This window comes from Lissotriton helveticus, chromosome 4_1 (genome assembly GCF_964261635.1).
Source record: "Lissotriton helveticus chromosome 4_1, aLisHel1.1, whole genome shotgun sequence".
Taxonomy (NCBI): Eukaryota; Metazoa; Chordata; class Amphibia; order Caudata; family Salamandridae; genus Lissotriton; species Lissotriton helveticus.
In genome coordinates this window covers 1,526,901,209-1,526,925,827 of record NC_136063.1, presented here as the reverse complement: position 1 = coordinate 1,526,925,827, position 24,619 = coordinate 1,526,901,209, and the positions used below count along the sequence as shown (strand labels likewise).

The 24,619-nt window shown below is 42.9% G+C and overlaps 1 protein-coding gene across 1 annotated transcript in view; it reads right to left on the bottom strand.

The window, feature by feature from the left end:
• Window positions 1–752: 752 nt before the first annotated feature.
• Window positions 753–24,619, bottom strand: part of NDUFV2 (NADH:ubiquinone oxidoreductase core subunit V2) — a 175,465-nt gene continuing 151,598 nt past the window's right edge. Inside the window, exons 7-8 of the mRNA XM_078688131.1 lie at window positions 8,219–8,295; window positions 753–943 (exon numbers count right to left, since the gene is read on the bottom strand). Of these exons, the coding sequence (XP_078544257.1) occupies window positions 850–943; window positions 8,219–8,295 (171 nt within the window). The 3' untranslated portion in view covers window positions 753–849. The remainder of the gene's footprint in view (window positions 944–8,218; window positions 8,296–24,619) is intronic.

Below are 24,619 nucleotides of genomic sequence, written 5' to 3'. Positions count from 1 at the left end.
TCTAAAATGGTGAATGAAGTGTTGCTGAAGTTTGGGTTTAAAAAAAAAAAAAGTACAAAATGAAAGAGGAAATATGGAACTTCTGAAGGAGAAGTGAAATCTTGAGTAGGTTACTAATACTGTTGGATTTAAGGGGGTGACAACAACGAAAATGTGGTAGTTGATAACATAGGTGATGTTTAGTTTCTGTTCAGACTTAGGAAAGTGATGCTGTTGTGGTGACCTGCCAAATAAATTGCAGGAAATTGTGACAGTTATAACTATTTAGAGTTTCTTTGGTTGCCCTCTTTAGATATTTGTGAGTTATACAATCTGTTTTCTGATTTATGTTGGTTTGTGTATCCTTTGAACTCTGTTCTACTTGTTATTTTATGTCTTGTTCTGTTGTCCCCGTGGCGAATGGTATAATTGGGCTGGTTTTGTTACAGAATTAGTTATTCTTGCTATGTGGGAAACTGAACATTCAAACTGTGGGGAAGGCACTGGCTGGCTGTTCACTCATCGAACGAACTCGTGTGCGTCCTAATAAAGGAACCGTGTCTGCATTTATTAAGTCTCCATCAGTCTACATCTAGCCTACTGTCTGTAATACTTACGTTTCTCTTAATGTGGCTCTAATTTTCAGCCAACTCAGTCAAACAGAGGGGGATAGTATATTAGAAATGTGAACAAAATAACTATGTGGACGGAAATCAAAGTCATGAGTTCTCAAGCAAACCATCTTCGAGGAAACAAATGGACTTTGCACAGTATGAAATCAAAAATTTATTAAAATGCACAACTACTTGCACCAACATCTTAGAACAGTGTGTTTAGTTATATTTTCATGTAGTAAATACATTTTGATCCTCAAAGGTCTGCTCGAACTCCAAATCCAGGACCCTTTGGTGGTTCAGTCAAAGAAGTTAGGCCGCCTAAAGGTTCACAAGAGAAGCGTCCATTTCTGAAAGAGAGAAGTTCGTTATTAGGTAAAACTCCTATGAATAAATTCACAGCCTATTTAATTGGGACCACTTTCTTCAAAGCCAAACGCAAGTTGCATTACTTTGAACTGTATCGGATTTTCGTTTACCAGGAGTCATCGATAAGTTTCATCCTCAAATCTGCTTAAGCAATTTTCAAACGTATGAATAATGTGTTCATTTCTGTGAAATCTGGAACATGTCATAGTACAGCTACATGTGTCAAATACATCACTGGGTACAATAAAGTATGTCATTATTGAACAAATTGAACTCAAAACAGACACTCCAGTTAACTCTTCCTATCACACACCAGTGTGGTTATCATTTACTCTGTACGTTTTACGTAGTCTTGGTGGGGGATAGATTACACATTCTCGATGTTGCTCTTACAATCATCTATGTTACTGAATGGCTAGAATGTTACAGCTATCTTGAAACATCTTGTGCAGAGAATTAAAATTGCATTTGGATCAGATTCAACATTTAAGACGGATGGCTGAAGTCTGCAGAGGCTCCTAAGGACAGTACACTTTCCAGTCCTGTGTCCTAGCACCAAACAAAGCAATCTAGATTGAGAAATCCTACGGTCAGCCAGAACATAGAACGTCCATGAAAAGAGACAATGCAGTGAATGAGTGCACCTAGTTACCCAATCTAGTCTTCTTTGAGTGTAATAACTACATCAGAGAGCTTACCTTATTATGAAATATGGGTGGAAAGTGGAACATACAAAAGCCTTCCAGACAGTAAGTGAATGAGGCATTATTCCAAAAGCAGAGTATTGCTTTCGCGGAGGTTCAGATCCTAATTCTAAGGCTGACCTGGAAAATGTGGCTAACTGATAACTTTGATAGCTTCTTTGTGTTAACTCCTATTTGGCTGTAGTGGAAAGTTCAAATCTGAAAAACCACCTGCAGCATGGATGCAGAGATGATTCCAGGATGTGGAGAAAGGCTACAGGCACATTTGTGCCGGATGAGGGTATAGGAATCAACACTGCCATCTACTATGATTATGTTTTGCGGTACATTTGAGCCAGTGCTATCCCTCAGAAAGGAAGCAGAGGCTCCAGATGAGGGCTGCAGTTGCAGGTTTATATGCCAAAAGACCATCTAAAATTGCAAAATCTTTCTCCTACAACAATTTAGGACAGTCGACTGCAGAAGAATTGCATATGAAGTCTAATGATTGAATGGCCTAATGGGTGTATAAAAAATTCAAGGACAGGAACAGACCAATTTTTGACCCACAAATTCAATTAGGATCTGCCACGCAATTGATTGCAAAGTCTACCATGTACTAGGAGGACCGGGTAATATTGTGGTGAGATCAGCTTGCTTAATATGAATCGAGAATACAAGTCCCGTAGTCCTGTCCATGAGTGAGCAGGCAGGGAGGTGTAAGGTGTGCTGTGGCTCAGAGTTATTCTGCTTCCATTTAAACTTCAGCTGCCCGATCAGTGCTACATTCCTGAGAAACTGTCCTCGGGGTATGAGTTTGGTCTGGCAGAGTTCGTCAAATGGCAACCACACTTGTTTCTCGAACAGATCACCCAAGACAAGTAGGTCAGGTTTAGACCAATGATCCCTACTACTTCTAGTACCTACACTCAGAAATCCAGGAACCGCCATAGTGGGAGCACTGGAGAGTATGCCGCCACTGTTCTGGTGCAGGCCAGACACTTTCTCTAGCTGTAGTAGAGGATTTATAGAAATACATAGATAAATAAAGCAGTGGAAGGATTCCCGATGAGTTCAGTGAGCATGAGAGTTACAGAAATACAGAATGGATGTGTGCAACTGTAATGCTGGTTGATTACACAAATGTTTTCAGTAATTAAGTATTTACTGATCCTAGCTTCCCACATACAGCAGAAGTTTAGACCTTATGACTTAGTACACCCCATAACATCAGACTGGCCATCCTCTCCTCAAAAGGCAGCATACATTTGATTGTGGCTTTGCAGGATAATCGAAATGTAAGTTATTCACCACCCTTCTTCCAGTGTAAGAGAACTAGGATTACAGATAAGTAACCTTTGCTTCTCTTCCAGGGGCTCCTCGTGAATAGTTATCAGGGCTTTTTAGAGCAGCAAGTCCATCCAAGTCGAAGAGGAAGACAGGGAAGAAACCGCATTAACTTTAATCCAAACAAATTCCTAAAAGAGGCCTGACCTAGCGTTGGAATCTAAACAATAGTGTCTAGAGAAGATCTGCGTACACCTCAAGGTAGCAGCTTTAAATGCACCTGAAACAGGGATATTTAAGAGCCATGTTATCAGCCTTTCCCCTAGTTGAATAAGCCCTAGATCATCATAAAACTATCGCAATTGCCTTTTCCTGGGCAAGTCAGTTCTTTCAGGACCATAATTTAGAAATATGCGATTGGCTTGGTTTCATTATTTTGCCCTGTCAACATACGTTTCCAGTACTCTTTTCAGCCTAATGTGTGAAGTTATTTCTGTTGTACAAGGCTTCCGAAAGAAGGTTGGTAAAGATGGTGACTGACTTGCAAGCAAGTCAGAAAGTTCTTTAGGGAAAAAAAAATAAGGAGTTCTCATCACCACCCTGTTTTTATGGGAAACTGTACAAGGTTGCGGTGAACAGAGCATGAATTTCACTGACTGGGAATGAAGGGGATGGCTATTATGACTTCCAGATTTAATGCGGCACTGTAGCATTATCTACCAACTCAACAGATGGACCCATTAGTCTGGACAGAACAATGTTCGACTCCCAAGTTGGGTATGGGCCTCTAGTAAGAAGGAATTTTTTTTAATGACCGCCCGGAAATTTTACCACAGTTATTTTAAAGAAAGAAGTTTGTGAAGTTGATTTCCTGTATGCAAGGATTGCTGCAAGGTGTACCTTTACTGGTACAAATAAAAGATTACACCTCGCTAGATGAAGTAGGGAACGTATGACCACATCTTCTTGACATCATAGTTCCTGTGATTGCACCAGATGCAGAATTGCTTTCACTTAAATTTGTATGATGTTCTGATGGAAGTATGCTTTGCATCACAAAATATTTTCAGTGTACATAAACAAGTTTATTTGCCGATCGCCACAATCTTTCAAGACACTTGGAAGCACCTCGTTGCTAAATGTTTTTTTTTTATGTGGTTTTCCTGTAACGACTGACTGAGTCATCCTCTGCTTTTTTTTTTTAACTCATCTCAATACTGTTGCAGTTGTCTCAATGCATGCTGTGTGAGAGTAGGAGGATGCATCATTCTATTGATCCTAGAAGAAAAAAAAAATCTTCTGAGTTTGGAGGAGGTGTTCGTAATCGAATGCAACATAAAGTCACAACTAAGTAGTGAATCCTTTGAACCAGCGTAGAAGTCGTGTTTTGCTGATGATGCGGTGACATAGATGATGAAGGAGGTCTGCAGCCTAAAGGAAACGATCAGGACTTTTTCTTGTGATAGTACTTTTGTTAGCCACACATCTAAGAATGGTTTGACAAAAAGAGGTTTGTCTTCTCAAATGGGCAGCCACCACTAACAGGTACTTTGATTAAGTGTGAAAGGCTGGCTTCAAGCAGAAAGGGAGGTCATTGAAATGGAAGAGGTCTTTGCCTACAACAAATCTCAGGAATTTATGATTTTTTTTGGAATGTGGAATAAGGCATCTTGTGTCTGTGGTACACATCCAGTCCCCTTGACGTATTTGGGGGTAAATCTGCTAAGATTGTCAGACAAGGAGTTTGTTATTCCTGGAAAGTCCTCTTCTGTTATCTGAACATATCGCTGTATTACCCAATTCCATATTTTGTGTGTTTTTTTGGATAGTGAGTGTGAACGAGTTTCTCCTTGTTTGTTACTATAATACATACTTGAGGTGTTGTCTGTGCCTATCAACATGGATGAATTGCTTATTCTTGGTAGGAAAGAGCGATTGCTCTCAGTTCGAGAACATGTATGTGAAGATTCATTTTGTTCAAGGACCACTGACTGTTGCACTTGTAACTCCTGCAAGTGTGCACCCGGGAGCGTAGCTTTAGGGGGTGGGGGTGCGTTGTGAACTCCCCCAAATAAATGCAATATTTTGGCAGTTTGGCCGCTATTTCGGTGTTGGTTGTTCTTGTTGTAATCCAAGAATGAAAGACAAAACAGTGACCTTTTATATGAGAGAGAGAGAGAGAAGGAGAGAGAGAGAGAGAGAGAAGGAGAGAGAGAGAAAGAGAGGGAGAAAAGGAGAGAAAGAGAGAGAGAGAGAGAGAGAGAGAGAGAGAGAGAGAGAGAGAGAGAGAGAGAGAGAGAGAGAGAGAGAGAGAGAGAGAGAGAGAGAGAGAGAGAGAGAGAGAGAGAGAGAGAGAGAGAGAGAGAGAGAGAGAGAGAGAGAGAGAGAGAGAGAGAGAGAGAGAGAGAGAGAGACCCATCCATCTGGTGGTTGAGTTTCAAATTGTGAAAAGAGTTCATGGTTTACATGATAACTGATTTTCCTCTTCCTTCACTAATGGCATAGACATTTGGGAGTTAGCCATGAATGTTTCTAAAAACGACCACCTTTCATAAGTGTCTGTCTCTGCCATGATGTAATCTGATGTACCAAGGTGAAACTTTTCCACCTGTTAAAGATATATACTAGTTTGAATGTTGAAGAGATTGTATCATAGTTATACATTATATTTGTTGCACGATATACATGCCAAACGTTTTAATTGCTTGGCTTGGTCATGGACTTTTGGAGCCAAGCCAGACCCATGGCTCTGCTCGGATTTAGCCTGCCGTATTAATTTGCCTGTGCGCCTTCCTCTATTTGAGACTTGAGCTTAGTACATGGGGATATGAGACACTTGATGAAATGATTTGCAGAAGATGAGGACTAGACACATGAAGCCCTACCCACATGCACCAATTTGACAACTCTACCATTAAGCTTTCATGAAGCAGGGATAAATATGAGTGCATGCAGTAAACAAATATATTCAAAATAAGTGATCCCAGTGCACGAACTTCAGGCTGCTGTGTTAAATCCAACTGTGTTATCAGTTCCAGGAAAACTGCCAAGCCCAGGGGTTACAGGGCAGGGACTTCGCTTCAGCTGAAGTGTTTGGGTAGGACACCCCTCAAGTGCATTCTTGTATTTTTAGTTGGATCTGGGGCCCCCAAGTTAGGTCTACTATGTCTGTCGTTTTCTTCCGTTGTACTTATTTCACTAAGAGGTTTTAACTCGTTTATTTTTGTATCGGGATCTTTGATAAATATAGTAACTGGATTAACAAAAACGTGCTAAATCTGCACCTATATAAGTACTCCTTGAAAGGGTGCAAATATAATACGTTTTGGAATTCACCAACATTGGCAGTATCAGTATTGGAAAACCTTGGCCAGTCTCAACTTTCCAGGCATAACACTGGCAACCAATCGCCCAAAAGCTGACGGGGATGAATGCTTGCAAATAATCTAACCAGTGGCAATCGCTCAGGGTAGCATTCCACCACATAGTTTTTAGCCCAGTGTTCCACTCAAGACAGAGGCTCACCCAATGCAAATCAGTACCGACCCTGTTCCTCCTGGAAACAGTTAATCCCAAACATCTGTCTTCTCACCCTTTCACCTAGCTGCTCACTGCTTTTTTAGTTCGGGAATATGAGATTCTCTCCACCCCTCCCCAAGTTAGTGGCTGTTTCATTTAGCTTGTTGTTTGTATTAGCTTATCGAATGAACCCTCCTTTTGTGGCCATTCTTTGTCTGGTCCTTCTTGAAATGGCCTCATGTGAAAGCGGTAATGTGTAATGAAAGGAACGAAAGATGACATCATGCCTAAAAGGGACTTTGACTAGACAAATGGTGATTGATTTTCTTTTTTGCAACTGCTTGGCTAAGAGGTGAGCCAGAATGCTTTGTTCTTATTTGCATCCAGCATGGCTCCCAAAATTGGATATTTCTGAGAGGACAGAGGGTTTGTCCTTGTTTAGCTGTAGTCCTAGCTTGTTGAAGAGCTGCAAACAATTCTTGGTGGATTCTGCAGCTGACTAATACCTTAGTTGGTATGAGTAGGGGAGATGAACTCTTGCATATCATCCTCATCCATTTACATGTATAGCACACCGTTAGTCAATTAAACATAACAGGAGCTTTGATAGAGCTTGGGGTTCTTATTCCCTTTCTAGTGCAGCAATACTAATTTCAAGTCTTCATAGTTCTGCAATATCAGGGAACAGAAGTTAAGGGTGAGGTGGACGTTGGCCTAAAAAGAGATACTCCATTAGTTCTAAGTCCGCCTAGGTAATTGTTAAAGAATCATCGCTGCATTCTAGAGTGCAGACAGACTCGGACCCTCAATGCACTTAGTGTCAGGGGAAGCAGAAGAGCCCTAGCACTTAAACAGTTAGATTTGCTGACCAGGTCTACCCCAAATTCAGTATTTTTCTGTCAAATCCATATAAACAGCTTTAGGAACCTGTATATTATTGGTAATCTCATCTCAAACGTTTCACAAATTATAATAAAGTTATTAAAAAGTCCCAGATGCTCTTTCCTAAGGCCATAAATGTTTGACTAGTGACGTTTTAAAAGATTCCTAGATCTGAATTCCAAGCATTCCTTAATTAAGTAAAACCCATATTCTTTAATATTATTTTATTTACTGTAAGATGTATTACTGCTTGGGAAGAACAAGTATTTACAGCAAATAAAACAACATTAGAGCTTCTGAGAAGAAACATTTAAAAGAAACCATTAAAACAATATTGAAATAAAACATTTCTCAACATTGGGTGTAATGAAAGAATATTCCATGACGAAAATAATTCAAGTATGACAAAATACCTAAAATGTGCATTCAATGTAGATACAGCTGGTCCTCTGAGATTTAGACTTTTTTTTTTTTACAAAATTAAGTATCTTTCTGCACAGACGTTAACTTAAGAAACGTAAGCGATGCAAGCACTTGCACCCAAATCCAAACTCAACAGTTTGTGATGAGATTAAAATGACAATAATTTGCTAGCAGTTGAATTTTAAACAAATTGGCCCCTAACAAATTCTGCAAAGTATCTGAAATGAAGGTTTACTACAATACAGATGACACACTATGAGAGCTTGACACTTCTAGCCACTTCAGAAAATATCCAGCGAGATTTAAATTCAGGCATACGCGGCACTGCTGGAAAATGCAGATTCCCATTAATAGTGAGAAAATTCAAGCATGTTACACACCGTACAGATGTTCAAGACAAAATGTATGCTACAGTCTGTTTTGCTCATACATTAAAAATAAAAAATTAGCTTGAGTGGTTACCTTGGACCAGGTTCTGGTACTTTGTCAGCTTTCAGATCATCAATTATATTTTCAATATCACTTGGTGTTAAATCCTCCTGCAAAGCAGAATAGGGTTAATATGATAATTATACACAAGTTGTAATATATATGTAAAACGCAGTAGGAAGAAATTGTCAGTTTCTCATTAGTCCACATTTTCAAGGATAATGACATTTTTATCAAAGACCAAGAACCCGGTCTGCTCTCAGGCAGTCTAACACCATTAGTGTTTTTGACAGACATTTTAACACCTTTCATAATATTAGGCAAATTGGTTACTAATACTCATATGATCTGAAATGCACTTTTGGTAGCCCATAACTCCAAATTTAAATATGCCATTCTATTTACCCATTTGGTGTGCCTAACCTTAAACTGGGACAAACTGAAGACACATAGGCTTATCCAAGAAGTTCATCTTCTAGTTTCATGATGTTGGGTGCTGTTATTGAGTGATTAGATCAGATATTTTTGCTAAGAATCTCGAAAGTCCTCATCAGGCCCTTAATTTCATTCACCTACAGTTCAACAAATATGAATTAGCAGGTTAATATTGATCGATTATCCCTCTAATCTATCTAAATGATAAAAATGGAGTGCAGAATTTCTAGCATCCTAGCAGGGGATTTAGTTTGAACAGTATTTGGATGTCATCAAGTTAATGGGGAAGGAAGGTAGGCGTTGAAGTTACCCAAATAGGGAGAATCTTTGTTAAACGATTAGGAAGCGCTTGCACAGATGGCAGTACTGCAGATTAGAAACAGTTTAAGTGCATATGATAGTTGAATATGCTCAAATTTATGGTCCCGCCCCAAACTCCAAGGATACAGGGTTTTCATGCCTGATAGAAGTTATGTTTGTTGAGTGAAAGAGACATTTACTTAAACAGAGGAAAGTGATTTATAAAGCAGAAAGTGATCACAAGCCCTTATGCCATCATTTAAGACATTCTTTGCTCCTTTAATGCCATCAGTGACATTTTAAATGGGAATGTTGTGATCTCTAACGACTGCATCAGTCTTCAAAGGGAATCCACTGGCTTCCCCACAGTGAAATCTACAAGGTTATTTTACTAACACTCAAAATCTTTTTGCTGAAACATGTAAATGTCTCTGAAAATGGCGTGCTTAGGATGTGCAAATTGGTGGTATCCTACATAACAAATCTCCCCAAATCCACAGTGTACATTAACGGTCATGCAGGGTCATGATTCGTTAAGCATTGTAGACCGCAGAAAGGGTAGCCCCTTAATGAAGTTCAGAATAAACAGATGTTGAATTCTGAGGGGCAGGGGCAGTTGCACCAATTAGAAGATAGAGTCTGATCACGAGGGAAAAGGAAGAAGGATAGACCTCCCAACAGTCCACACTAGTAGGGGGCTACTGGAACTAAAAAACAACTACTCTTCAATTTGAATGTTAGTAGTTCCACTTGAGCTGTGTCCGGTAAATCAGAAGTTCAGACAACGAAAGATCAATGTGTAAATTTTTTCAGCATTCTAAGAGAATTCAGTCATTCCTACGTGTAGCACATCAACTGTATTTAACCTGGAGAAAACCAAATAAGCCATCATGAGCCACAAAGCGGGTAAAGCCCCAGAGGTCTAGACACATTACCCACTGAGACATAAATAAAAACCCCATATCCAGTGCTGCAGCAAACGGTCTCTCTGACCAGCTTCGATGGCCGGGTGCACAGGAAGTGTCCATCTACGGAGAAGGGTTTCTCAACACTCCTGAAAATTACAGTTTTATCAGCCTTCTTGATTTTGCACAAATAGTATTTGTGAAAGTGGTCCTTGTTGGCATAAATGCTGAAATGAGGAAAAACAGTCTTTTTCACACTGATAAGGTTACTATCTCAAACAAGCATTGGCAAAGCCAGTAGGCCTCACATTTGGGACCCATTCACTTTGACACTGGTTTTTAGGTAATCTGTACAGAAAGGCTAAAAAGCAAACCCTAAAGAATAGAGGCATTTACGGGATTGTGGCTGCTGCATCATGTCGTAGTTTCGTACACATTCCAACGAAATGACGAAGGTGGTTTTTTTTTTCATTTACCAATCAGTATTGGATAGGCAAACAAACAAAATGAGTAGCACAAAAGTGTTTTTTTCCCAAATAGCAAGTGGGGGAAGCAACACAGAGGGAGCGGGTGGGGGCATGGAGGACAGAGGGTAAGCAACATGGAGCGCGAGGGGATGCAACAAAGGACTGGAGGATAAGTATACAACAGGAGCGAGAGCGCAAATTGGAGCATGGGATCAGATGCGCAAGAAAGGAACATAGGGGGAGAAGCACACTGAGGGGTTGGAGAAGAAGCACACAAGAGAGAACATGGAGGGAAGTTGAGGGGCGTGGAAAGGAGTACATGAGGGAGACAATGGGAAAACATGCACTTCATGAAGTACTTGAACATAAAAGAAAAATGTAGTGCCTGAAATGAAGCAATGGAAGGACAAATGGAGAGGCCAGGTGACAAATGCAAGAAGAGGACGGAAAGCCCACATAAGCTAACAAATAAAAATCGAGCAAATTAGAGTGATAAAGTCAACCAATGGTAAGTGATGGGTACGCTCCAAGTTGGCAATAAATATTTTTGCAAATAAACTGCTTGCGTGGGCTCGTAGCTGAGACCTAAAAATAGGTACCATTTAATAATCTTCAAATTTGTGTTTCAAGAGGGTGCCTCTGTATGCGGACTTCGGGGACTTCAAGGCATTTGGGACCCACATCACTTACTTTCTGTTGCATCAGGGTCCATACACCCAAATGAACATAGGTTAAATGGGGTACTTGGGGAGCGGTAAGTGAGGTTGAGATCTCTTGTTAAAAATGTCATACGCCAGGGCTACATCCTTGTCCCCCCCCCCCCCCAACATCTTCCCTTTTATAAATGGGCTAGTCTCTCCTGACTGGATAATCAACGATTGGTAGGAGAAAAGATTACAACACTGCTTTTAGCTGATGGCACCATTTTATTGTTTAAGACTACAAAGTTTTAAAATAGAACATGCCACCTAGATAAAACATTAAAATCAAACACTATATTCTATAGCACCCCTCTTGAGTGGGTACAGCACTTTGTGTCAGGTTGAGAATGAGCGACAATGCAATATGAGCAAGACATGTAAAGTGAAACACCATTTTATTGAATTTTGCAATTATGTGTTTTAGGATCAAGCATAGAGTAAAAGTAATCTCAACTATTGTAGAGCATTATAAAGGTGCAGTTAGACTTTGGGTCCCAAATCTGGGATTCACCAATTGCTCAAAACAACTGCAGAGAATTATTTTCTTTAAAAAAAATTCAAAAAACTCCTTCGAATAATTTTTACTGCACCTAGCACTTGCATACTTTGGAAGCTAGGATTCAAGTGCATAGTCTCTCCAGTTTACTTCAAACCCCTTCAACAATGGGCACTTTCTTCCGTCATATAGAAATGCTTTAAAAGGGGAGCTCATGTAGGCAGCTGCAAGATTGACTGGTTTAAGTATTTAACTATTTTACATAACCTGGGATGAGACACAGTAAATCACACAAGGGTGATAGTTAATTGTAAGCAAGCATAGTCAGCCTGGTGGTGGAAAGAGAAGCTGGAGAAACTACCTTGGAGTTCACTGAATTAATGGCACTTGAAAATGAAAACTACACCCAAATTGAAGGGTATATTTGAACAATTTCAGATATGGTACTTTTATATGAAGCAGTTTTACTTTTATCATTAAAATACTTATTTTAAAACAAATGACCATTCAAGCAGTATACATATTTTTTCAATGTACAGTAGTCTTGTCTTTTCCTGAAAAACAACACCTCAGAGTATACAGTATAATACTATACAGATTTCCTATACAGGTGTAACATAATATGCATTTTCATAGACAAACAACATGTTTATTAGAACGAGATAGGGTAAGCTAGGGTAAAATATTCCAGATCTTATAAGGACCTGCTTTTTGAATACCTTGATTCTTTTTGTCTACATAAGGAAGGGACCCCAGACCCTATACAGATTTCCTATACAGGTGTAACATAATATGCATTTCCATAGACAAAAAACATGTTTAGTTGAACGCGATAGGGTAAGCTAGGGTAAAATATTCCAGATCTTATAAGGACCTGATTTTTGAATACCTTGATTCTTTTTGTCTACATAAGGAAGGGACCCCAGACCCTTACATCTGGGTTCATTCTGGCATGAATAATTTTAATTTCTCCTTGGTATAAACTGCCCATACGTTTGACCTCCATTCGATCACTGTGTAGCGGGTGTGGGGAACAATTTCCAGCAGAGTGCAATGATAAGTCTTGCTGCTATGAGCATAGGAATTAAAGGTTTGCCTATGGTGGTAGGTAGGGTATACTCCAAATCCTCACCAGTGTCATATAATACCAGCGTGAGGGTATTAAGCTACAGTTTGTTGTCAGTTATTAATTGTATTTGCCTCATCACATCTTTCTAAAATGCTTGTGCTTCTTTACAAGTCCACCACATTTGTGCCATTATCCCCATCAATCCACATACCCGCCAACACGTATCAGAAAGCATGTAAACAAACAGGATTCCCTGACAACATATGGATGATGAGGCACAAGTCATGATTCAGCGTTAGGTGGGTTTAGGTGTCCCTTGTAGGCGAACCAAATGTCGATAAAGCATGGCTATTCCTTTTTGTGGCATGCTCTTTCAATAAATATTCAAAAGCTGTTACATTTGTGGTTGCAGCTTTTTTCCTGTGCCTTTTGCTCAATATAATTATATTTTTATGACTCAGGTTGTTTTATTCCCCATTTTTGCTAACATGAAGAAAAGACCTTGGGTGACATTTTATTTTCATTAAGATTTCCCAAGTTGCTTCAGTACAATCGGATTATAAAACCTTTATCTTGGGACCTCAGCTGGAAGTCGGAATTTTGGTATATGGGACACAATGCTGATGGGTAAAATGTCACTTTGCCACATGAATACTTTTTTCCGCGTGGCAATTTAATTCAGGTGGTATTTAGCAAATTATTTTCTTCCCTCATTCTGGACCAAGGTAAAAAGGAGAAGTGGCTTAATTGAGTATGCTACTTTCACTCAAACACAATGTTTTTGATTATGTGCTGTGGCAAAGTCCATTAAGGGTCTGAGGTGGGTGGCTTGTATGTATTCTTCTACATAGGGGAAAGCCAGACCACCCTCATTTTGTTTTATTTATTTATTTATTTATTCAGAGTTTTATATAGCGCGAACAAGATCCTTACAGATATCAGAGCGCTTCACAAAGACAGGGTAGTGGCAGTAGGAGTGAACAGAGACAATGGGAGCAATATAGTAGTCACTAACATGGTGGGGTACTAATAACATACATGAAACATATCAAAATACAGTCAGGTAAACAAATAATATCGGACGGCACAAGTCATTGAACCCACTACAGGGGTGTTCATGTGGACCTTGGGTGTGTGGATGGCTTATATCAAAGACTTAGTGCAGCGAGAACACTGAGTGGGAGCATCTGAAGAGTGAGTCAACGTGTAACATATATTGGTAGTGACAGCATCATGTTAGGAGCATAGTGCCAGAGGACAAGGTGAGCGGTGATACAAGCAATGCAGAGTCTCTGATCCAGCACCAATCATGTTCAGGATATCTTGGCCAGAAGGATGTTTTTCACCTCTTTCTTGAAGAGTGCAGTGGAGGAGATCAGCCTAGTTTCAGGCGGGAGCGCGTTCCAGATCCTGGGTGCCATTCCAGAGAAGGAGCGCTTGTATGTTTTCTCTTTCCGGAACCTACGAGGTTTCAGGAGTAGCTTTTTTGTGCTTCTATTGGACCTCGAACCTCCTGAGATAGACAACTTTTGAGCGAGGTAGTTGGGTGCATTGTGGTGCACGGCCGCGTGTGTCATAACTGCAATTTTTAGCTGTATTCTGGCTTCAAAAGGCAGCCATTTTAGAGACTTTAAGTCTGGGGAAATATGCGAATGTTTTCTTGAGCCAGTAATGAGTCTCGCGGCAGCGTTCAGGGAGGCTCTTAAGGGTGCTGTTGTGGATAGCGGGAGTCCGCTGAGGGCCACAATTCCGTAGTCAATTCGAGGGATGACTAGAGCTTGTACAGCAGTTTGGAAGTCTTCGGCAGGGAGGAAAGGTTTAATTTTCCTTAATGTGTTGATTTGGAAATTCGCTGCTTTTGTGGCTTTGTTAACGTGCTGCTGCATGTTGAGCTTGGCGTCGAGTGTGATGCCTAGGGATTTCGCCGAGTCCACGATGGTAGGTTGGACATTGAGTGCTGTTAGATTATTGAGCCATGTTTGGGTGGTGGAAGTTTTCGTTGGTGGTGAGATGAGTAGGAACTCTGTTTTCAGAGCATTTAGTTTGAGGTGATTATCTGCCAGCCACGATTGAGTGTTAATAAGCGTGGAGTTCAGATGTTTGATATCTTCAGGAGATTGTAGCTTTAGGTAGAGTTGTGTGTCGTCGGCGTACATATGGAATTGGACGTTGGAAGCTTGGAGCAAGGTGGCGAGCGGTTCCATGACGAGGTTGAACAGTGTGGGGGAGAGGGAGGATCCTTGTGGGACACCTAGATCTGCAGGCACAGGAGTGGATAGCACATTGTCGATCTTGAACTTCTGTGACCGATTGTGAAGGAAGGACGAAAACCACTTGAGAACAGTTCCCGAAAGACCCATTCTAGTGCTTAGCAGCTCCAGCAGGTTCTCATGTTTGACCGTGTCAAATGCAGACGAGAGGTCAAGAAGGATGAGGAGGCAGGACTCATTGCGATCAAGAATTTGGAGGGCGTCATCAATTATGTGTGTCATAGCTGTTTCCGTGCTATGTTTTGCTCGGAAGCCTGATTGATGAAGGTTGAGGAGGTCAAATTGGTCAATGTGTTTAGTTAGTTGTAGTTGGACACATTTTTCCAGTAGTTTGGCCAGGGTGGGGATATTGGTGATGGGCCGGTAGTTGTTTAGGTCAGACGGATCAGCTGTAGGTTTCTTGAGTATAGGCGTGACTTGCCCCACCTTGAGGGAGTCCGGAATGAGGCCTTGTTGCAGGGAGCTGTTGATGATTTTGGTCCAGAGAGGGAGGAGCAAGGGGATGAAGTCTTTTACCGCATTAGCAGGTAGAGGGTCTGTGAGGTGATTAGAGGGCTTCAAGGTGCAGAGCAGTTTGCGGATTGCTTCTTCCGAGTAGGTATCGAAGTACAGCCAAGATGCCTTGTTTTTAGGTTGAGTGTAAGACATTCTGGTGTTGTTGGGGAATCGACTTACATCCAAGATGAGGTCATTTCTTATGCTGTCAGTCTTTAGCTTAAAGAAAGCAGAGAAGGCTTCACAGTGTGGGGTGTCGCTTGTTGTGCTGTTTGATTGTAGGGGTTGAGTCTTTGTTTGGGTCTTGATTAGTTTGAACAGCTTTCTTGGCCTGTTTTTTGCTTGGTCCAACTGACGGCTAAAAAAGTCCGCCTTTGTGCGCTTTATTTTCCTGAAGTAGGCGTTTCTTTTGTTCTTAAGCCTTTTGAGGTGCAGTGCTGAAGGGTCCGATCTCCAGGTGCGCTCTGCCATTCGCATAGTACGCCTGTCGTCATTGAGTCTATCATCATACCAGGGGTTAGAAGTTTTGGTGGAGACTCTCTTCAGTTGAAGTGGGGCGACTTCATTGACTACTGTGTTCATAGAGTCAAGGTAGTGGTCTATCAGTGTTTGAACATCCGAGGCACCTGAAGGGGGAAGGAGGAGATTGCCGATGTGGGGAGGCAGGGTAGAGGGGTTAAGGTTCTTCATGTCCCTTTTCCATGTTTTGGATTTGATTGGTTGAGCTGGGATAGGCTTCACTTTTTCATTGATAAAGAAGGTGATAATGTGGTGGTCAGACCAGTCGCAGGGTTGAATCGCCTCCAGTTGTGTTGAGTTCTCTTTGGCAATGATGAGATCGAGTATCGAGCCTTTGTCATGTGTTGGTCTATCGCATATTTGGGTGAGGTCAAGCGCATTAAGGAAAGTTTTGAGACTATTCACCACTGTGTCTTTCTGATCGTTCCAGTGAAGATTGAAGTCACCCAGGTAGACTTGGGTTGTCTGCCGCCCGGCATTGGAGGTGATCATGTCCATGAGTTGTTGGGTGAATATGAGGTTGTCACCAGGCGGGTGATAGATGAGATGTAAAGCACACGCTTGTTTGCCCTCGCTGGTGATGTCTAGGCAGAGGAGTTCACTGGAGGGGAAGGCGGGAGGGGTGATTTTAGTAACGGAGAGGTTGCTCCTAAACAAGCATGCAATTCCCCCACCCGTCTTGCCAGGAGACCTGTCCAGCCTGATGATGTGATAATTGGGGGGGACTAGTATGTCCATAATCGGGGTAGAGGCTTCAGTAAGCCACGTTTCCGTTAGAATGGCTAGGTCCAGTTCCCTAGCTAAGACGAGATCAGCGATGTCGGATGAGTGTCTCTGGGCCGATCTGCAATTGAGTAGGATGCATTTGAGTTTGGGAGAGAGAAGGGTGGTCGAGCTTTCTAGTGTGAGGGGGACTTTTCTGAGGTTGTTAGGGACGGAACCTCTATTATTGAGTGTTGGGAGCCTCAGGGGGTTTGTAAGAATTGTGGGTATGGGGATGTGTACGTTGGATATGTGTTTTTCCGGACCAGGGCCATAAGAGCGTAGTAGAGAGCATAATTCACGGTCCGACAATGGGTTGAGGACACGCCGGGGGCGGTGGGCGTTAGTGCGAACGGGGATAGTCGGCCAGCGCGGGTGTCGTTGGAGGCGAGGGTATGTAGGGAGGGTGCGTCGTTTGTAGGGTAGGGGGATGGTGGGAGGTAGACTGAGCTGTGAGGAGAGAAGCTCTTTGATTGCGTGGACATCTTTTTTGATTTGTAGAATATCCTCTTTGACTTGCTGGAGGGTGGATAAAGTCTGGTCAGGGGGTGGATTGGGGATGGGGTTAGTGATGAGAGCCATTGGAGAATCGTTGAGTAGTGAGTTGGAGAGCAGGCAGGGTATCGAGGGGGTGGATATGCTAGCGTTGTTGGAGGGTTCTGCAGTGCTAAAGAGTGGGATGGCATTCAAAGTGGGGGCCTTTTTGTGGGCGAGGGGGGTGGGTGAAGTAGGAGAAATGGGCGGTAGGTGGGAGGCATAGGTAGTGACGTCAGTGGGAGACGGTGTCGGTGGGTAAAAGAGTGAGTGAAGGCTGAAGACAGTGGGGGAGACAGGAGTGTAGTGGGGGCTGAGGATAGGAGGTGGGAGAGAGGGGGATGCTAAGGTAAAGGAGGCGGTATGTTCTGTATCTTTTGTTGGGAGGGTGAGAGTGTCTTTGGTGGGTGTGGGGAGGGAGCTGGGGAGGGAGAGGTGTCCGCCGTGGGGGGGATGGGAGTGGGGGGTGGATAAACTCCAAATGGTGGTGTGTTCAGATGGTGGCGTGTGGGTGAGAGTTATTGTGTCAGGTGTAAGAGGCTCGTGGGTGGGAGTGGGGAGGGAGCTGGGGAGGGGGCTGGGGAGGGAGAGGGGTCTGCCGTGGGAGGGAAGGGAGGAGGGGGTGGATAAGCCCCGGGCGTTGGTGTGTTCAGATGGTGGCGTGTTGAGAGTGGGAGTTGTTAAGTCAAGTGGGAGAGGTATGGAGGGGGTGTAGGAGGGGGTACGAGGGGTCCTGTTAGAGGGGCGGCTAGTATATGAGGTGGAGACGTTTGTGACTGTTCTTGGGGAGTGTGGGGCGTTAACCGCAGGTGGGTCGTTTACTGGGGTGCTAGGGGTATAGGTGTTTGAATGTTGTCTTCAACATTCTGGTGGCCTTCCCTCCCCATGTATATGCGATCAATTTCACTGGGATACCTCTTAGCATTTTGGTAGTTAATATCATTGGTAAGGTTTGAGAGTAATAGAATAGTCGAGGTATAAGGTTCATACTATGCAGTCAAACCATGACATTTTTAACTTCCCAGTGATAAAGGTCCTTAAACAAGGTATCTAATAATGCAGGGCTATTGATATTGTACATTTTCTTTAACGTTGCTGGTATTTCATTCCCAGGTATTGCAGACTGCTTGGTCAAGGCAAATCCACAAGATCGCAATATGTAATTTAGGGTTAGTTTTGATTCTGAGACCCCGCCCCAGGCCAATAGACTTGGAATAATTTACTTTTAACCGTGAGAGGATTTTCCAAGTTCTTAGGTACTAACGGTTAAAGATACTTTGGACATTGCAATGAAGAATAAAATATCATCCACCTATAAAGTGCCTTTATAGGTTTCGGCCTCAATCTCAAACCTGGAAATTTCAGAATTCACAATTATATTTTGTACCAATGGATTCAGACTATCAGCCCCACAAACATTTTCGGTTTCTTTTTAAAAGGAAAACTACCTCACGATTTCAATCTGCCAGATGCTGAATTGAAAATTGCATCTACGTCTGAAACTGTAGAGTGAACATTCAAGGTGGCTTATAGAAGTGCCCAGAAGCAGTTTGTAACATATTAAATCTGCATCAAGGGTTTCACAAACTAGAAAAATCTCAGCTGGTGGACATGGACATGGACATTCCTGTGGTCTCAGCACATAGCAAAGAATATGCAAAACTCTTAAGAAAGTTAATTTTGTAAACGTGAGATTTTACAACAAAGGACCTTGGAAGGAGCAGAAAGTGGTAATGAGGATGCATGGACAAGTAGGCGTACCTATTTAAAAATGATAAAAGATATAAATGGTTAATTTCCTAAAGTAACTCGAAAAAAGGATTTCTATAATCAGTCTGATTTATGATCTTGAACCACAAGAACTTTTCATTCAAATTATTTTCTAAAAAAAGTTTAAAGAAAAGCCAGTGCAAGCATTGCTTTGACTTGATCATCTCCTTGAAACATCCCCCGTTCTTTTGGTTCATGTTTTTACCCAGTCTTTTTCATTTCTGTTTAATGTATAAAAAAAAGAAACTAACTTACCTGCAACTATCGTTCTGTAGCTTGCTTCAGTTATAGATTTACATGCTATACACATTTCTGCCACCTACGTGTGTGTCTGGGAAATTACACATTTATTGTGACATTTTTAGTTCGGTTTCAGGAATGACTCAAATGACTCATTCCTGCGTGTCCCTAAAACCTACAATGCATTAGGACACAGACGCCACATCTAATTGCTCCCTCCCCAGCATGTTGCAAGTTACCATTACATAAAGTATATGTGGGAGGGCAACTGACATTCTACAGTGAAAAAGCTGCAAAACAGTTATAGCCAAGTAATATTTTAACCTGCAGCATGTATTCTACTGTATGTTCACATGCTTTGCATTTACTATAAAGCAGTACCCTCAATTTCCTGAAACTAGAGTGAGGAAGTGGGGAAATCACAGGGCGAATGTGTTTTTTGACGGTACTGACAGAATTTCATCTTACCCAGCAGAGCCTCTCTTCCAGATTGAATTTCATACCGTCTCATGTGAATGTGCGTGGAGGACCAAACATCCTCTTGGCCAATGTGGGTAAGGGATACATTACCCATAAAATCCCTGGTGGAGAATTTTTGAGCATCGAGGATGTGGTCTTGGGTGATGACGGGAGTGGGTAATTGGCAGGTTTACCAAATTACAATTAATCTCGCTAGGAATAACTTGGCTATGAGTTTCTAATGATATCGCAGGGCAAAACTATTAGCTAGAGTATCAGATCACGAGGGAAAAGGAAGAAAGGGGTTTGCATGATCATTTGACAGCTCTTTTTGCATCCCGTCATTCGCGATTGCTCTGTTGTGGATACAGCATTTTTTTATATGAAAAGATGATACAATAATCTGATATATATGGGTGTGCCTACTACCACTCTAGATGGTATTTATTTACTTAATTGGAGATAAGTGTAATCTATGAGAAGGGTTAGTAACTAAGTGACCCATCATGACAAGATGATGGTGTAAAGGAAAGACTAGCTTGCAAGTAAACTCCATGAAACAAGAATATATGGACTACATGGGATGATCTAAAAGTCCTGTAAGGAGCAAAACTAGATCCAGGGCTGGAATTGTTGCTGAACGGGCGACATATTCAGATCTTTCCAGAAGGGTTTTACCGACTGCAAGTTTAATATGGGCATGTGTTTCCCCCTATTTTGCCACAGATACCTAATGACTAAGGATACATGTGTGAACTAACCTTATGTTTTAGTGCTAATGGAAACTGAATACTACATTGAATAGTGGTTCATAATGGGTTTTTGTGGAGTGAAGTGGTAAGCATAATATTCTGCTGCGTACAGTATGTCTACTATAGGGCTTTGTGCCTTTTCTAGGATCATCATACATTGTGGATTCAAGATAAACCTCCGGTGCCATATAACAAAGCTCAGGGGCTGTGTATCAGGGTTATACCCTTGATTCGTCTTGGTTGAATGAATTACGATGAAGAGGCTCCATGACAGTGGAAAACATGACTGCTGACAACATGGGAGAAGAGTACATCAGTGCTAGATAGATTACTTTCATTCCCATGCCATCTATGTGGTAGAATTGTTGTTTCTTCAACCACACTCCTTGAAAATATAGATCTTGTAGGCGGGCTGCCCATTCTGTTAGGGATGCATCCTTAACAATGGCCTCGGTTGGTAAGTCCTAACAAAGAGGCCTACTCTTCATTAGATTTAGCACTTTGCACCCCCATTTCAGTGGTTCCTTGTCTTGGGAAGATAGGGCAAGCTTGTCTTTACAAACGTCTTTCTACTGAGACAACTGATCTTCCATATAAATCTGCAGGGGTCTCAAGTGAAGCGGAGCATTGGGTATACGGAATATGCACACCATCATTGATCCTAGAGGGAACAAGACCTGACATGCGGTTAGAAACTGGGTTTGCATCAGCCGGTGATATTTCTTTAAAATGGTAGATATTCTGTCCACGGAAACATACAGTTCTCACTTTATTGTGTTATAAGTGTTGCACGTATGTAGTTGAGAACTGGCACAGGGATCCAGGTTGACTTGATGTGCAGACCTAAACAGCCTTAAAAAAAGTATTTAAAAAAGGAAACGGGCAAAGAGGGTTGAAGCCTTGCTTTGCTTGTTCCACTTTATCAACAAGCCATCTAGGTAATAGTAAACATACACCGTTTTGCTGTGCAAATGAGTGCAACAGCCATACACTTTTTAAGAATGTCCTAGGAGCAGATTTCTCATCATAGGACCTTGTATTGATAAAAGTGCGTTGCCTACAATGAACCAGAGCAACTTCCTGTGTTTCACAGCTATCAGAATGTGAAAATAAGCACCATGAAGAGTCTCGCACAACACATCAAGTTTCTTTATGAGCTGTGGATATATCTGGTGCAAAGCCAGCATTCTGAAGTTTTGTCTCTTGATCCATTTGTTGGCCTACCTCAAGACCAAAATGAGGCTGAATTCTTGCTTTGGGCCCCACACAATAGTTTGAGTAGATGCTTTTTCCTCGCCGATATTGAGGAATAGGCTCTATTGCTAACCGTAGTTTGTATTACAGCGCTGGTTTCAGAGGGAATAATGGAGGAGGTTTGAATTGAAGAGCGTAGTTTTTCTCTATTATTTGCAAGACCCATTTGTCAGTAGTTATTGATATCTGGTCTCAGGCTGCCTCTGCAGTCTCTGCACTTGTACTGAGACCAGTAGGACCATTTATTTTCCTCCAATCCTTCAGCATTTTTTTTTTTTTTTTTTAACAATCTTTTATTTTGTTTCGAGGAAGGAATATTGGTTAATCAGTTACATACATCCAATCGGTATACAGTACAGTTCGTACAAGTTAGCAACGTAGTAAATTACGGGCTACAATCTTCCAACTAAGACAGTAATTCTTTTCCGGCAGTAGGTCTTTTTGAGCCCCTGATATGGAACATCGCTCCCTTTTAAAGTGTATTCCCCTGATGACCCTTCCTCCCAACCCCAGGATGGCTGCATTTCTTACCATTTAACCCCTTAACAATAAACTCCCCAACAATCCCTCCCATCCCCGTGTCATCATCACCCTTTGCTCTCCCTCGCAATGTGACATAACCTGTGTCGTCATTTGCATTGCAGTAGAAAGGCCAGTGTAGTGTCTCCCAAGTTGCCTTGCCATGTCCCCGAGGCCTTCGCCCCGCAGCCGTTCAGTCACTCCTCCTCCCCCTCTGAGTCTGAGTCCTCTTCCTCTGGTAAGGGCTCACAGAGTTCCCCTCTGTATTTGTTCCACGCCGCCCACACCTTATTCCATTTTCGGGGCGCTGCTCGAATCACATAGACCGCTCTTTCCGTCACCATTAGGATGTCCATGTTTTTAGCCCATCTATTAGCGGTGGGCACTTCCGGCGCCCCCCATTTCTGCGCTATGTCTCGTTTTGCTACTGTCATTGCCAGTGACGCCCATATCAGCTGATATCTACCCAGATCGTTTGGGTCCCAGATGTTTAGAAGGCACTTACGTGGTTCGGGCAGAATGGAAAGGTTGAGGGCCTGGGAGATGGAACGGAGCACTTGTCTCCAAAATTCGCGTATCTGCGGGCATTCCCATAGTGTGTGGAACAGTGTTCCTTCCTCCCCGCATCCTCGCAAACAGAAGGGGTGTGGTGCTCTGTGTATTTTGTGTAGCAGTGTCCTGGTGTAATATATGCGGTGCAGTATTTTAAGTTGTACCAGTCTGAACTTACTAGAGATTCCCACCTCTTTTGGGGAGGCCAGGGCCTCGTTCCATTCAGATTCGTCCGTCTCACCTAGTTCCCCCTCCCATTTACCCCTAAGTTTTAGCGTCGGGTCCTTAAGATTGTTGATTAGCTTTTTGTATGTAAAGGAGGTGGCGCTGTGGAGCATGTATTCCGTTAGCAGTCTGTCTTCCAAAGGAGAGGATTCCGGCAGTGTGGTGCCGGCAGGGATTGCCTGCAGCAATGCATGCCTGATTTGGACATACCTAAATGTTTCTGTGGGTCCAAGGTGATATTGTCGCTGCAGTTGAGGAAACGATATTACCGTGTCGGTATCCCAGAGGTCTCCTATTGTAGAGATACCTATTGAATCCCACCGTTCAAACCCTTTACAGCCCCTCAGGTTCCCCAATACCTTCGTATCCCACAAGGGCGTCATTTTAGTGAGGCGGCCTGCCCATCCCAGACGGGCCTGTGCAACATGCCATAGCGCTGCCGTATGTTTGGTCGGGCCGGTCAGGACCTTCAGTTTCGATTTATTGTAAAGCACGGACAGCATACAGTCCGTCCCAAGTTGTGACCAGTCTGCCCGAAAGGCCGGGTCGTCCTTCGGGGCATGGATCCAACTGTTTACAATCTTAAGTTGTGCCGCCCAGTAGTATAGCTGAATGTTGGGGAGCGCTATACCTCCCTCGTACCAGCTCTTTACCAGCTTGTCGTACGCTATACGCGCCGGGCCTGTGTTCCAGAGAAGGACAGTGACCAGCGCCACAATCTGTTGGAAGTAACGTTGTGGTACCCTATATGGAGTATTTTCCAGGACGTAGAGGAGTCTTGGGAGGGCCATCATCTTGTATAACGCGGCCCTGCCCAATAAGGTCAGGGGAAGGGTCGCCCAATGTTGAACATCTGCTCGCAGACGATCAATGGGTGGTTTTAGGTTATTAACAAAAAAGTTCGCTTCTCCACTCGCGACAACAATGCCTAGGTACTTGAAAGAGTCCGACGACGTAAGCGTAGGATAGTTCCCCCGCAGCCGCGGCTCCGGGCCTTTTAACGTGTAAATGGTGGATTTCGACCAGTTGAGAGTGTATCCCGACGCCCGCCCATGCGCGTCACAGAGGTCTAGTAGGGCCGGGATGCCGGTCTCGGGTGCGGTCATATATATGAGCATATCATCCGCGTACAGCGAGACCTTGTCTTCCCATCCCTCCTCCCATTTAATGCCCGTGAAGAGCGTTGTTGACCTGATTTGAATGGCCAATGGTTCAAGCACCAGCGCGAAGAGCAGGGGGGATAGAGGGCAGCCCTGCCTGGTTCCTCTGCCCAGGGGGAATCTCCGTGACGTGTGACCATTTGCCACCACTTGTGCAACGGGCTTCGTATATAGTAAGCGTATCCATGATATGTACTTCGGCCCAAAGCCCATGCGTTCCAGTACCGCGAAGAGGTATTCCCACTCTACTAAGTCGAATGCCATTTTGGCGTCGAGAGAGAGAATCACCGCCTGCTCCGTAAGAAGGTGCGAACGGGCCAGCACACCATGGACCCTTCTGAGATTCAGTGCAGTGCTCCGGTGGGGCATAAAGCCCGATTGATCAGGGTGGATTAGGGCACTGAGATGGGGTAGCAGGCGGGTGGCTAGGAGTTTAGCCAGAATTTTGGCCTCTACGTTCAGTAACGATATCGGGCGGTACGATGTGCACGCCGTCGGCGGTTTCCCGGGCTTGGGTATTGCTACAATCGTGGCCGTGCGCTGGTCTAGC